General features: G+C 40.3%; 1 protein-coding gene across 1 annotated transcript; it reads left to right on the top strand.

Annotated features, from left to right (window-relative positions):
* The first annotated feature begins 8569 nt into the window (after positions 1–8569).
* On the top strand, positions 8570–13935 carry otc (ornithine transcarbamylase). Its single transcript, XM_030758319.1, has 10 exons — positions 8570–8758; positions 8842–8980; positions 9071–9152; positions 11438–11525; positions 11716–11869; positions 11958–12080; positions 12246–12299; positions 12401–12550; positions 12709–12846; positions 12956–13935. Exons 1-10 carry the CDS (start codon positions 8682–8684, stop codon positions 13013–13015), a joined length of 1065 nt encoding a protein of 354 aa, XP_030614179.1. The 5' UTR covers positions 8570–8681; the 3' UTR covers positions 13016–13935.
* Positions 13936–14536: the final 601 nt, after the last annotated feature.

Consider the following 14536-nt stretch of genomic DNA (forward strand, 5'->3'; position numbering starts at 1 on the left):
ACATTTCCTGGAAAAGTCAGAGAGTGTTCTACGTTGCTGCTTCCTACCCTGGAGTGCATTTAATCCAAACCAGAAAGAAGAAGCCAGAAGAGGAAAATAACATGCATCTGACTCTATGTTTAAGACTCTGTTGACTATACTGTATTTATCTGCTCTATCAAAGAGAAACCATTGCATAATAAGACATCAAAAATAACTTCTCTCACCGTATATGGTGAAATGTCAGAGTCAGCTTCTTTCTCTTTCACATCTTCAGCGATTATTTGTCTCTTAACGTTTTCTGAAACAGACAAAATTTGGTTAAACAGCCGTGCGCTCCAGCATCAACTAAATGCCGGCTGTAACATTTATTGGCACTTGTTAAAATCATAGGGTTCAAGTACCTGTTTGTGTTGAGGCAGGATGTTCTTCCTCATGTAGATTTTTACTGGAAACATGACTGGGGGGTCTAGCCACGGTGTAGGGCTCTTTAGGTGGCACAGGAGATGGCAGTTTGTCACTTAAGGCATTCTTAGAGGCTGCTGCTCGGTTTAGTCTAGGTTTTGCAGCCTTTTTAGTAGCTGCAAGACTGTTGGGGTTTAATTTAGTTATAGACTTTGGTGATAACAGGGGAGAAGGGACATCTTTGCATTTAGATTTAGAGGAAACAGGGGTGGAGACTTCACTCTTAAATGAGTTTGACAATTGTGAATGTGGGCTTGATGCCTTAGAGGTTAACAACGGGCTCTGAGGGGATATGGACCGAGATGTGGGGGAGAGAAGTGGGCTTGCAGTTGCTTCTGATTTTGGTTTGGGGGAGGATGAAGGGGTAGCAGCATCCTTTGAAAGTGTTTTCAGAGTTAGGGCATTTCTGGATGTTTGCCAAGATGTGTTGAGAAAGTCAGAGTTAAGATGCGGGAGGTTCTGAAACATCTCTCCAAACATCCCCACAGAACTCTCCTGAAAAACAGGACATGAGATTCTCGAGTTAAAGGTTTGAAATGCATCTACGGAGCTTCAGCAACCAGTCGCAGAGCTGGAGTCTGGTGCAACACTGCCCCCTATTGATGTTATACAGTTGTTACAATTCTCAAAAGGACTGACGAGCTTTGCCTGGGTTTCTCTGAGCTCAGTTTAAAAGAAGTTTGAATACAGTTTAATACCTGTGTCATGGTTGCACTAGTCAAAGTAAAAAATATGAGAGAGAACCAGAGGGAACTACATACATGTCATCCATCTCATTAGTATGATTTCTAATAATATACAGTGCTGTGGAAATGTAATTGCCCCATTCCTGATACAGAGATACAAAATGTAGTTTTTAAATGATGATTTCATAATCAAAAAATTGCTTAAATAGAACCTGTCTGTCTAAATAAAATAGCAACACATCAATGTCACGATTTAAAGAGACATCTGAGAAACAAAGTCACTGACATCTATCAGATTGGCAATGGTTACAAAGCAATTTCTAAGACTTTGGGGCTCCAGTGAAACACAGTGAGAGCCGTTATCCACAAACACTTGGAACAGTGGTGAACCTTCCTAGGAGGGGCCGGCCTACAAAAATTACTCCAAGAACGGATCAACGGCTCATCCAGGAGGTCCCAAATGAACCCATAAAACTAACACAGCATTTCAGAAACAGAACATAATACCAACAGTCAAACATGGTGGTGGTAGTGTGATGGTCTGGGGCTGCTTTGCTGCTTCAGGACGACTTGCTGCAATTGATGGAACCATGAATTCTGCTCTCTACCAGAAAATCCTGAAGGAGAATGTCTGCCCATCATTTTGTGCTTTTAAGCTCAAGCTCACTTTGGTTATGCAGCAGGATACTGATCCAAGACACACCAGCAAGTCCACCTCTGAATAGGCTCAGAAGAACAAAATGAAGGTTTTGGAGTGGCCTCATCAAAGCCTGGTCTCAAATCTAACTGAGATGCTTTGGCTTGACCTTAAACAGGCCGTTCATGCTTGAAAACTCTCCAGTGTGGATGAATTAAAACAATTCTGCAAAGAAGAGTGGGCCAAAGTTCCTCCAAAACAACATGAAAGACTCATTGCCAGTTAAATGCAGTTCTTGCTGCCAATGGTGGCCCAACCAGTTATCACATTTCTGGGGCAATAACTTTTTCACACAGGGTCAAGTAGGTTTACATCCTTTTTCCCTTAATACATGAAATCATCATTTAAAAACTTAATTTTGTATTTACTCAGGTTATCTTAGATTTTTTTTAATGATCTGAAACATGTAAGTGTGACAAATATGCAAAAAAAAAATAAGAAATCAGGAAGGGGCACCGTATAATTGTAACTGGATGCAGAAAAATGGTATTAAAGACTGAAGGTTTAATCCATAAGAGGCCAATTATATGAAATTAAATTATTTTCATTGTAATGTTTCTCTAAAACAATTCCTCATCATGAAATGATGCTGATATCTACTGAAGCTCCACCAAAGCTAAAAAAAAAAAATCCATGTTGTTTGCCTACAGTCCATTTAACATTTACAAGTCTAAATCATCTCTAAACAACCCAGTCTAAGCAACATTTACAGTGTTTCAAGGCCTGTGAATGCCCCATTTTCAGATATCTCAAAGTACTTGAAAATCTTTGAAAAAAAAATAAAATAAAAAATGAACACTGAGGTTCTCACTTTGTCTCTGTGGCGTGCCCGGGCTGAGAGGGCTGAGAATGGGGCTAGTGGAGTTGGATCGATGAACTTGTTCTTTAAGAGAATTTTGGTAAAATTTGACTCCAGAAAATAGTCTGTGATGAAGACATCCTTCTCTGGCACCACATCTTGGCTCTCTGCTGGTCTGGGCGCAGCCAGGACCAGCATGTGATGACCACCACAGGACACCTAACAGGAGAAAACATCTTTCTTACTGTGAGCTGATTCACTCTCAGTCTGCTCACCTGCTCTTTACTCTGTTCCCTTCAGACATACAGGAAATTACAGAACCCCCTCAAGGCTACAGTGAGCTCTTTTGAAGACACTTTCATTTTTATCTTGAAGTGCCTTTGAACTACTTAACAACACAGTTCCCTATGAACAATCAGCTGTAAAGTAAGAGAAAGCCTGCAAATCCTATAGACAAGAGAGATGATGTGACACTTTACATGATCCATTTAGAGCTCATTACTCATTTTAAAAGCTGACAGTATCCAGGTGCTGGTTGTGAGCACAGCCTCAGCTGCTCTTCCTGCTGTGATCGGTGAAGACTTGGCTGGATATGTGGTTAATGCTCAGATTTCTTTTCCATTGATGGTGCCGTTTTTTTTGAAGCCCCTTACATACCCTGGACATCAAACCTGACCTGTTTCATCTGAGCCACCCTCACAGCACTTTCACTTACTGACTGAACAGTGTATCCAAGGAAACGTGTGCAGAGCGTCGGGCTGAACTGGTTGGTGAAGTTCTCCTCCCCTAACCCCAGTTTTCCATGACGGCCATCACCAAACGCATACAGCAGCCCGCTGTCTGTGGAGCAGGGGGAGGATAAATGCATCAGATACAGACTGAAGGCTGAAGCTTATCCATTATCCATTCTAGAGAAGGTTTGAGTTGCTGAACCTCACAGTGCCAGATTGGCTGCTGTGTGATTAAATAACACCTCAGTGACACCCAATTAACCACCGTCTGTTTATCCCCAGAAGAGATGGAAAGAATAATGATTACTCATCTTCTCATCGTTGTTTCAGTTGTTTTCTTTACCTTTTCCCCACTGCACTTTTTAACCTGATTACAGAGTTGTTACTGATGGATTTTTTTATGTGGGTTTTTTTAAAACAAGCCATATGTCTTATGATATTTCAGTAAAGAACAAGATATACAAAAGAAGACTGTTATTTCTTACTGCAGTAATACAGACTCACTGGCCACATTGTTAGGTACAACTGTTCAACTGTCCCTTAGTGCAAATATCTAAGCAGGCAATCATATGGCAACAACTCACTGCATTTAGGCATGTAGACATGGTCAAGACGACCTGGTGACGTTCAAATTGAGCATTAGAATGAGGAAGAAAGGTGATTTAAGTGATTTTGAATGTACGGTCTTTGGTGCCAGACGAGTTGGTCTGAATATTTCAGAAACTGCTGATCTACTGGGATTTTCCCACGCAACCATCTCTATGGTTTACAGAGAATGGTCTGAAAAAGAGAAAATATCGAGTGAGCAGCAGCTCTCTGGGTGAAAATGTCTCATTGATGTCAGAGGTCAGTGAAGAATGGCCAGACTGCTTTGAGTTGACAGAAAGGCAACAATAACTCAAATAACCACTTGTGACAACCAGGCTATGCAGAAGAGCAACTCTGAATACACTGAATCTTAAAGCAGACTGACTACGGTGGCAGAAAACCACCCCAGGTGCCACTCCTGTCAGCTAAGAACAGGAAACTGAGGCTACAATTCACACAGGCTCACCAAAATTGGTGACAAAAAGACTGGAGCTGATGAGTGTCAATTTTTGCTGCCACATTTAGATGGTAGGGTCCGAATTTGGTGTACACAACATGAAAGCATGGATCCGTCCTGCCTTGAATCAACAGTTCAGGCTGCTGGTGGCAGTGTAAAGGTGTTTGGGATAATTTCTTTGCACACTTTGGGCCCTGACTGAGCATTGTTTAAGCACCACAGTCTACCTGAGTATTGTTGCTAACCACGTCCATCCCTTTATGACCACAGTGTATCCATCAAACTGACAGAATTCATTTCACTGAGTGCCTTTAAATTGAGACTGCAGACCTTTGTGGCTGATTCCATAATTTGTACTTGTTTCACTTAATTAATGTTTTAAAATTTTTATTTTTTTATGTTTTTGAACATGTATTTTAACTAGGTAATTTTTCTAACAGTGTTTTACTTATATTCTGTTGCTGCCTATCTTGGCCAGGACTCCCTTGAAAAAGAGATTCTTAATCTTAACGGGACAAGCATGGACAAGTAAAAAGGTGAACAGGCAATAGCATTTTTAAAGTCACAATGACTGGAGTGACCTTCAAAGATGGCTTACCTGTGATCACAGCGGTGTGGTTCTCTCCACACGCGATGTGTCTGACCCTGCTATTACAAAAGTGCTCCAGTGGTTTTGGCAAATGAACCTCAAAAAGAAATGTCCCATGGCCCAGCTGACCGTACTGACCCCTGCCAAACGTGTACACGTCCTTCTCTGGCACAGCAAAGCAGACAGAGTGAAAGAGACCCGTTTGATTTACTGCAGCTAATAGTGCATTTATTCCACTGCTGTATGCAAGCACCATTTTGAGGTAAATGTTCTGCTTCTTTCTGCCTGTGCTACATGTGAGCAGTGATCACTTATTCTGTTTCTTGAGATTCTCACATAATTTCTAAAACGTTTCAGAAAAAAGTGGATTTCTGTTGCAGCTTTTAAAGGAAACACAATGCAATCATCATTTAAAACAGTTAAAATTAGCTCTGCTTTGATCAGCTGACATTAACATGCTGTATACATATTAATGCATACAGTACATGATAAAAAAATTCAACATTTTCTCATTACTTTTTCCCATAATGACATGAAAATGCACATCATGATATACTGATACTTTTGCTTAAGTTTAAAACTTACCTTTTCCACCACTGAATAACCAGCTCCTTTCACAGGTGATTTCTGCTCTTTTTTAATGTTGTTAACATACCTGTGAGGACCACTGTGTGCTCCCCTCCACAGCACACCTGGGTGACATGACCCAGGATTCCTTGCACCCGCTGAGGGACTCTGTGATTGGCCAGCTGCTCCTCCTGAAGACCAAGTCTTCCATTCGCACTCTCACCAAACGTGTAGAGATCCCCATGCACTGGGACAAAGCCAACACAATAAACGACGCGAGTGCCATATGAAAAATTATTAAGGCTCAAATGGCTGGACTGCGTTGTACCTGTCACAAAAGCTGAGTGTTTGTATCCACAGGAGACCCACACCATGGCTTCTCCAACTCTGACCTCTGTGGGTTCTGCTGCAAATCCCTCATCTCCTAAGGCAATCTGACCCATGGAGTTGTCCCCCCACATGAACAGCCTCCCATCCTCTACCAACACACATATATACACTTTACATATGACCAGAGCATATTTTCTAGAAGAGGAGCTTATTATATCATCATTGTTCAGACCTGTTAAGGCAGCAGAGGTGTTACATCCTGCAGAAAGCATTTTGATTGGTACCCGGTCGCAGAAGGGGTGCAGCGGGTGAAAGGATGTGGAGTTGTTGCGGTGGCCCAAACCCAGCTGCCCGTCCTGGTTGCTTCCTGCACTGTATACACTACCATGAACTAAAAATATACGAAATAATATAATTTTGAGGACTGCAGTGTTTGTGAAAACATCTGTCACACTAAATTATCTATGTGTTCATCAACTCACATGTGCAAACAACTGTGTGGTCTCTCCCACAAGCTGCAAGCTTCACCTTCTCAGATTTCAAGGCTGGAAAGTAAGTATAGCCATTATAGCGAGTATAGTGGCTTAAAAATACCAGAATTAGGGTACTTGTTAGTGGACTAACAATTCATTGTTTCGGTTATTAGTCAACTTTAAAAATAAATCAAATTTGTCACACATTTTCTTGATTGTCTGCCTTTTAAGTTTCACTTTTTTTTTTTTTGTCTTTCATGACACTAAACTGTACATCTTGGGGTTTAGGCTAACAAAACAAGTTATGTGGGCTTTTCTATGTTATTTTTCATGCTTTATACACCAAATAATTAAATAAGCAGTCCAGAAAATAACTTTCATTTGGTGCAACACGGTCCAGCTGCACTGAAATGCACTCACCTTTCACAGAGGTTGGTTTCCTGGCACTATGCTTAAATCTCAACCCCAGCTGGCCCCGAGTATTGCCACCAAACATCAGCAACCTCCCATTTTCTGCAGCGCAGGCAAGAAAATAAACTTAGTAGTGAATAATGTAAGCCTTCATTACAAAAATATGCACACAGCGTACTTGTGATGACAGCAGAGTGCTCTCCGCCACATGATGCATGCTCTGGATGGTCATTCTTCAGCCAGAACTTGCTAGGCACATTATCAGCGAAGCTGCTCCTTCCAAATGTGAAGATGGCTCCTGTTTCTGGTGACAAGTGGACAAGTACAGTACTGTGCAAAAGTCTTGAGCAACCCCAGATTTCTTTATATTTTGCTATGAAAATGGTAAAGAGGTGCAGCAGTTGAGTGAAATGTCCAAACATACATGAGAATATAGTATATAAGCCAAAAACCAAGTTTGTATGATTCTAATAAGCTTGAAAGTCAATATTTGGTATGACCACCTTTATTCTTCAACACAGTCTGAACTCTCACAGCCCCAAACCATGACAGCGCCTCCACAATGTTTTTCAGATGGCTGTAGACACTCACTGTTGTACCTCTCTCCCAACCTCCTCTGTACAGATTCATGACAATTTGAACCAAAAATTTCAAATTTGGATTCATCACTCCATCAGACCTGATGCCACTGATTTTCAGTCCAGTTCTTGTATAATTTGGCATACCTCAGCCTTTTCTACCCATTTTCCTTCCTTGAGAATGACAGATACCTTTCCATTGAGCCCATTTCTGATGAGGCTTCAGTGAACAGTAGATGGCTCAGCTGAAGGGTCACATGTATCCCTGTGGTCCTGTGTCAGGTCTTTGCTAGATTTTTCCCCCTCTTTCTTAAGGACATGACTTTCACATACTGTTCATCTCCTATAGATGTTTTTTAGGCCTGCCACTTCTTTTGTCCTCCACTTGTCCAGTTTCCTCATAATTATTAAGGACACACTGCAGAGCATTGGCTTATTCAAACAAACAAACAAACAAACAAAAACATGCATGGTCAGGTACAAGGACTGGCCTAAAAATGAGTGAAAAAGCAGCCAATCTCCAAAGAACAACTGAAAACTCTTCAGAAAGCCTAGAGAACTATTGCTCAAGACCGCTTTAAAAAGTGACAGTAAAGTCTGACTCCTTGGAAGCAAAACATAAAGAAATGAGGGGTGTCTCAAGACTTTTGCACCGTACTGTACGTGATTCATCTCTGGACAGCACTGGGAGACTAACGCCCACTAAATCCCAGCCCAACCTGCCGTCAGATCTCCAAGCCTTTTAAGTAGCAGCAGGCCGACAGAAATAGCATCAGGTTTACCTCACACACGTGAGGAATCGTGAGCGAAAGAAAGGCCATGCTGGGTATAAATAAGTATACATGAAGCTGAGGGCTTTATAATATGCTTTCCAAGTAGAAGGACTCACCCGGTATGTCTACATCAGTCTGCCCGGTCATCTCCACCGCTATCTCCCTCACACCTCCTCACACTGCAGCTCCCTGCTGACTAGGTAGATCAGGAGGACAGGTGAGAGAGAGGCAGGAGGCGGCTTATCCAGGAGGCCTGTTGCATGGCGTTGTTGCATTATTTATGTTTTTTGTTTTGTTTTGTTTTTTTATTTTTCAATTTTTGTGAATGAAAATTGACAGCGTTTTTTTTTTTTTTTTACAGCGTTTAAAATTAATTACCTCAAAGCAGCGATAATCACGTTTCAGCTGTGATCCAAGCCACGCCCCCTTCCTGTCGGCGGAGCCACGCGGCCGGTTGGCTGCGTGTGTTTGGGAAAGTGTGGATCAGGCTGAAGTTATTTCTCTCTGATGAAATAGTCACACAGCATTACGCTCCCATTGGACTTCCTGTGTGCCACGATGTCTCTGAGCCTGTTTTCTGCAAAGAGCTCCAGGTGTCTGAAGTCTTTGCACGCCTGTTCGACACGAGCGTTTGGGTAAGAAAATCCTAAATGTGGAGGAAGAGCCGTGGAGGCAGGCTGCGGGTAATGTAAATATAATGCATTTGTTGCTTTTCCAGCGCAGGAGCCGCCTGCCGTGGCTCGGTGGATCTAAAAGGTCGCAGCTGTCTCACACTTAAAGATTTCAGCTCAGATGAAATCAAGAATCTGCTGTGGGTCTCAGGGGACCTCAAGCATCGGATCAAGCATGAAAAACAGGTATTTAACTTTAGTTAAATCCTGTCGGCAGTATTTTTGTCAGTTATTGGACTTTGTGACCTCTGTGTAATTCAGTCATTTCTATTGCAGTATCTGCCTCTTCTTCAAGGAAAGTCGATTGCCATGATATTTGAGAAGAGGAGCACCAGAACAAGAATGTCCACAGAAACAGGTGTCCATTTTGGAATATAATGCATATATATATATATATTAGGGCTGGGACTTTAACGCGTTAATTTCGATTAATTAATTACGGGGAAATTAACGCGTTAAAATTTTTAACGCATTTTAATCGCACTTTGCACCGTGTAACGTTTCTCAGTGCGCGAGTTCCCGGCATACAGATTATATCGACGCACAATGTCCAAATTAGGGGCCGCATCCTGCGAAGGACCCGGCCCACGTCTTTCGCAGCCCACCAACACCACAAAGGCCGGAAGTGAGCAGCTAGCCTTCATATCAGCTGCCGTCACCTCTGCGTAGCTCATGTCGCCTAGCAACCGTGAGTGTGAAGCACAGCTGTGTAAAGCAGCTGTTAAACGGAGAACGAACTTTTTCTCCTTTTTGTGGTTTAATTTTAAGTCTTTAATTCAAAATAAGCTGTTAAAACAAGCATAACACATTTCAACATCAAGGAATACAGCTGAGAGAATGATTAATTTCCAACTATAACAAGTGAGACATTAATGTTGAATAAAACTATCCAGTTATGATGCTTAACTTTAATTTCAGGAGTTTGCTTATCACAGGAGCACTTCCACCCTTTGTTGGTCTGTGTAGTAGACTGGTGGGAAAATAAACAAAATTTTGAAGTTTAAGCTTATGTATATTGATTCATTCATCAACTAAACTTAAATTAATATTTATCATGTCAAATATTGAAATGCGATTAAAATGCGATTAATTTCGATTAATTAATTACAAAGCTTGTAATTAATTCGATTAATTTTTTTAATCGAGTCCCACCCCTAATATATATATATATATATATATATATATATATATATATATATATATATATACACACACACACACGTTGCTCACGTTATAGGATGCACTGTATGTCAGTATTATATAAGTACACAAATGAATAGATATGCTATGAAATAAATCCTGAAATAATTTAAATAAAAGCAAATTAATGAATAAAATTTGTTCCATAAATAAAAAAAATGTTTATGAAAACATTTTGGGGGATTTTTTTTTTTCCATAGCCAGTGTAATCTAGGTCATGGGCATTCTTATTTATTTAATATTGAGTTAAATTAGTTGTACAGTTATGTATGGAAGCTTGTGTTTGCCACTGAAAACATTATTTACTATCACTAAAAAACAAAACATTTTTTTGCCATCCATAAGTTTAAATTTCAAGTTATTAAAGTTTCAATTTAATAACTCAAAATTTATTGAAAAGTTATTTTCTCAATTTCTAGTTGTTTTTTTTTTTTCAGATGTTTGAGTTATCAAGTTGAAATTTTAAGATAATCTAAAATTTTGCCCTATGGATGGCAAAAAATGCTTTTTTTTTTTCCAGTGGCAGATACAAGCTTCCATAATATGTATATGGAAGCTTATTTATGCCAATGGAATAACAAATAAACAAAAATTTAAAAAAAAATGTTGCCATCCATAAATCAAAAGTTCAGGATATTATGTCAGAATTTCAACTCTCTAACTCAAAAGTTAAGTTGAAAAGTTATTTTCTCAATTTAAAGTAATTTAAATTTAAATTTTTCTTACGTTTGAGTTAATAAGTTGAAATTTTGAGATAATAGCCCAAAGTTTGTTTTTTCCAGTGGCAGGAATTGTAAGTTTTTCCATAATTATTGCCTCAGTTATTCATGCCAGGATTTCCTTTGTAGCCATTTATGTATTTCTTAGGCAGCTTTTTTATTTATGTATGTATTTATACACACATAAATATGTATTTATCGAATACATAAACATTCACTTAAATGGCATTCCATACAATTACACAGAATAATAATGTGGCCTTGTCCCTGCAGGCCAAAGTCAGTCTTAGTTTGCACAGATGAGATGTATGAATGCTTACTTTATTCCATTGATGAGAACATTCTAATGTAGCTTTGCCTGCAGTGAGAAAGCTATAGTGTTTTTCACTGTGGTGTCTAACTGTATGGAAGGTCATTTAAGCCTATAATTACATAACATTTAAATTATATAACATTAAAAAAAAAAACTATCCTCGTACAGGAGCCAAGCTAATGCCATTCATTGCAGTCATTGTTAATGTGGCCACAAAAGAACTGCTGAAATGTGACTTTCAGTGAAAGCCCCTACCAAAACACTGATCAGCACTCCTCTTTTCCCCTCTCCACCCCTCACACTCCCCTCAGTGTGTACTCCTGTATGCATTCTTGCATGCTCATTTGCCTTAAATACAGTTTTTCAAGCTTTCTTAGGGAAACCGAAGTTACCCTGATATTATAACTCCAGGTTTTGCTTTGCTGGGCGGACACCCCTGTTTCCTTACCTCGCAGGACATCCACCTGGGAGTGAGTGAGAGTTGCACAGACACAGCCAGGTGAGCTGTTTGCTTAGCCCAGGAAATTAAAGTAATCACAGGCTTTAACCTTTTTAACAGCACTCTTCTCATGATTTTCATTGCTGTGTGTAATTATTGAAGGAGAAGCAGTTTTTCCCAACTAAATTTGCCCCCTTGGCTCAGTATATAAACCACAGAGTTGCTGAATACCTGTAATCTTTCACTACAGGGTTCTCTCAGGACTCTGTGATGTCATCTTGGCTCGTGTGAACAACCACTCGACACTGGAGGAGCTGGATACGGAGGCTTCAATCCCCATCATTAATGGACTGTCTGATCTGTATCACCCAATCCAGATTCTGGCTGACTTCCTCACCTTACAGGTACTCTTACCCTTCTGTATTTTTTTTTTTTTTTATTTTAATGCAGAACACGATAATGATGCAGTACCTTTTTTTTTTTTCCTTCTAGGAGCATTATGGATCCCTTAGTGGCCTAACAGTGAGCTGGATTGGAGATGGCAACAATGTCCTGCACTCCTTCATGATGACCGCAGCCAAACTCGGAGTTCATCTTAAGATTGCTACACCAAAAGTTGGCTTCTTGTTGCACTATTCCATGCTTATGATCTCTCTCTTACGCTGGTCTTTGTATCATTTCTGTTTTTGTAGTTTGAGGTTAGATGCAGGCAGTCAGCCTTGAGCTTCTTATTTCTGCACTTTATGTGTCGGTAAGATGAAGCCATATCTTTGTCCTCAGGGCTATGAGCCAGAAAAGAGCATTACTGAAGAGGCAAAGAGGCTCTCCAAACAGGTGAAGTTCTCTAAATGTGCCATTAATATTAATGGATGACTTCTAGTTTCAAATATCCTGTCTGGATTCTTGTTAATAAATAATATTACATTGTGTCTCAGCATGGTACCCAGCTTGTGTTGACCTCTGACCCCATGGAGGCTGCCCATGACAGCAATGTTTTGGTCACTGACACCTGGGTAAGCATGGGACAGGAAGAGGAGAAGAAAAAGAGGCTCAAGGACTTCCATGGTTACCAGATTTCTATGCAGGTAAAGAACGACATTACTTTAATTTTCACCTTTTTACCTGCTTTTAGACACATTGAGTTTTTGAGGAAGTTGGACATTTTTCTTTATTGTGCCACCGAGTGTGTTTCCACACTGTTGAAATTGCATTTGTGTTTTTTTTTTGCACTCCTCCATTGCAGACAGGAAGTGTGGCCAAGCCAGACTGGACCTTCCTGCATTGTCTCCCTCGGAAAATGGAGGAGGTGGATGACCAGGTGTTCTACTCATCCCGCTCGCTCGTCTTTCAGGAGGCAGAGAATAGAAAATGGACAATCATGGTGGGTAACCTGCTCAAAGGCTAATACGTAATGTGCTGTTTTATATAAACGAGTTTATTTTAAGTTTCATTTTCTTTCTACTGATCATCAGAAGTGCCTTCTTTTTCAGGGCCTCGTGGTTTCTCTTCTGACTGACTACGCTCCACAGATCCCCATGCTGAAGTTTTAACATGAGTTATTAAGAGGGATTAAGCTTGTCTGTTACATTGTATGACAGTCCCACTGCAGGTGTTTTTGCAGCAGGAATTTTTTTCTTTTCTTTTCAGTTCACTGTCACATTTCACTCTTTGATAAAGTAACTAAGTGCTTAACTCACTTCCTGAATAATCAATGGCATGGGACGACTTCAAAGGAAACTGTTGCTATTCTTTTTTTTTTTTTTTTTTTTTTTTTGCATTTTTGGCCACAGCGGCTTTTATGGACAGTGGAGAGAGACAGGAAATGGGGAAAGATACAGGGGAAGACACGTGGGCAAATTGGCGACGGGCCGGGACGCGAGCCTGCACCGCAACGCGGCATGTGTATGTGGTCGCTGGCTTCACCACTAAGCCACCCAGGCGCCCCGACTGTTGCCATTCTGTCATGTTTGAAATGGAGGATGGAGCTTGTGGGAGCGTGGGGCATGCTTGGTCTTTTCAGGTGTGGTCGGTCTGTGTGCTAAAGTGAATGGCAAATTTAGAGAACCCGGGGATTCCCAGCAGTCCAGCATTTTATTATGAGTTATTCACTTAAATTGTTTGGCTGACTGGTGTATGTTGTGTCTTAACCTGTGATGCAGAGACCTGCAAAACTGGGAAAGTAAAAATAAAGCTACTTTCAGATGCTCTCATATTCACAAGGAGTCACCGCAGCAGGCAACTCCACATGTTTGATTTGGCAGATCTTTTTTTTTTTTAAACATTAGATGTTCTTACTCATTTCACTGTGGTGTGATGTGTCTGCACAGCTGCCATGAAGCTTTGGTGATGTGGACAAGTGTCCACTGATTTTTTTTTTTTTTTGGTAAATGTTTGTTACATATCTAGAATTTGTAATAAACCAGTTATATAGATGTGTTGTTTAATAAAAAAAATAAAAAACTACATAATATTTCAGATGTTCACTCCCTGGTCTATGCATACAGTTAGGTCCATAATTTGATGGACGAAGACAGTTTTTGTAGTGTTGCTTCTATACACCACCAGTGGATTTTAAATCAAACAATGTGATTGAAGTGCAGACTTTCACCTTTAATTCAAGGGGCTTTACAAAGATTTTGCATTAACCTTTTAGGAATTGTAGACATTTTTGTGATGTGGTAAGCTTCAGGTCATGAGTTGTTTCTTTGCTCCATACTTTTCTCTCCCCACCATTCTAGTATGATTTAGTCTTGGTTTCATTTTTCCAAATGTTTTTTTTTTCCCCCTCTAGAACTGTGCAGGCACTTATAGATGTTTTCTGGCAAAGTGTAATCTGGCCTTCCTGCCCTTGAATGCAACCAGTGGTTTGCAACTTGTCGTAAACTCTGTATTTCCATTCATGAAGGCTTCTTTTTATGTAAACCTTGACAATGATACCCCTGCCTCTTCCAGTGTCCTCGACTTGGTTAGATGTTGTTTTTCTGTGGTATTTAGATGGAGGCGAACTACAAAAACTGTCCAGCAATTATGGACCTAACTATATGCACACGTGGGTTAAATCCCCAGACAGA

This window comes from Archocentrus centrarchus, chromosome 21, assembly GCF_007364275.1.
Source record: "Archocentrus centrarchus isolate MPI-CPG fArcCen1 chromosome 21, fArcCen1, whole genome shotgun sequence".
Taxonomy (NCBI): Eukaryota; Metazoa; Chordata; class Actinopteri; order Cichliformes; family Cichlidae; genus Archocentrus; species Archocentrus centrarchus.

Coding starts and splice junctions, on each gene's coding strand:
- otc (XM_030758319.1), top strand. CDS start 8,682: ATGTCTCTGAGCCTGTTTTCTGCAAAGAGCTCCAGGTGTCTGAAGTCT. Junction 8,981..9,070: donor GGATCAAGCATGAAAAACAG/GTATTTAACTTT, acceptor TTTCTATTGCAG/TATCTGCCTCTTCTTCAAGG. Junction 12,300..12,400: donor CAAAGAGGCTCTCCAAACAG/GTGAAGTTCTCT, acceptor ATTGTGTCTCAG/CATGGTACCCAGCTTGTGTT.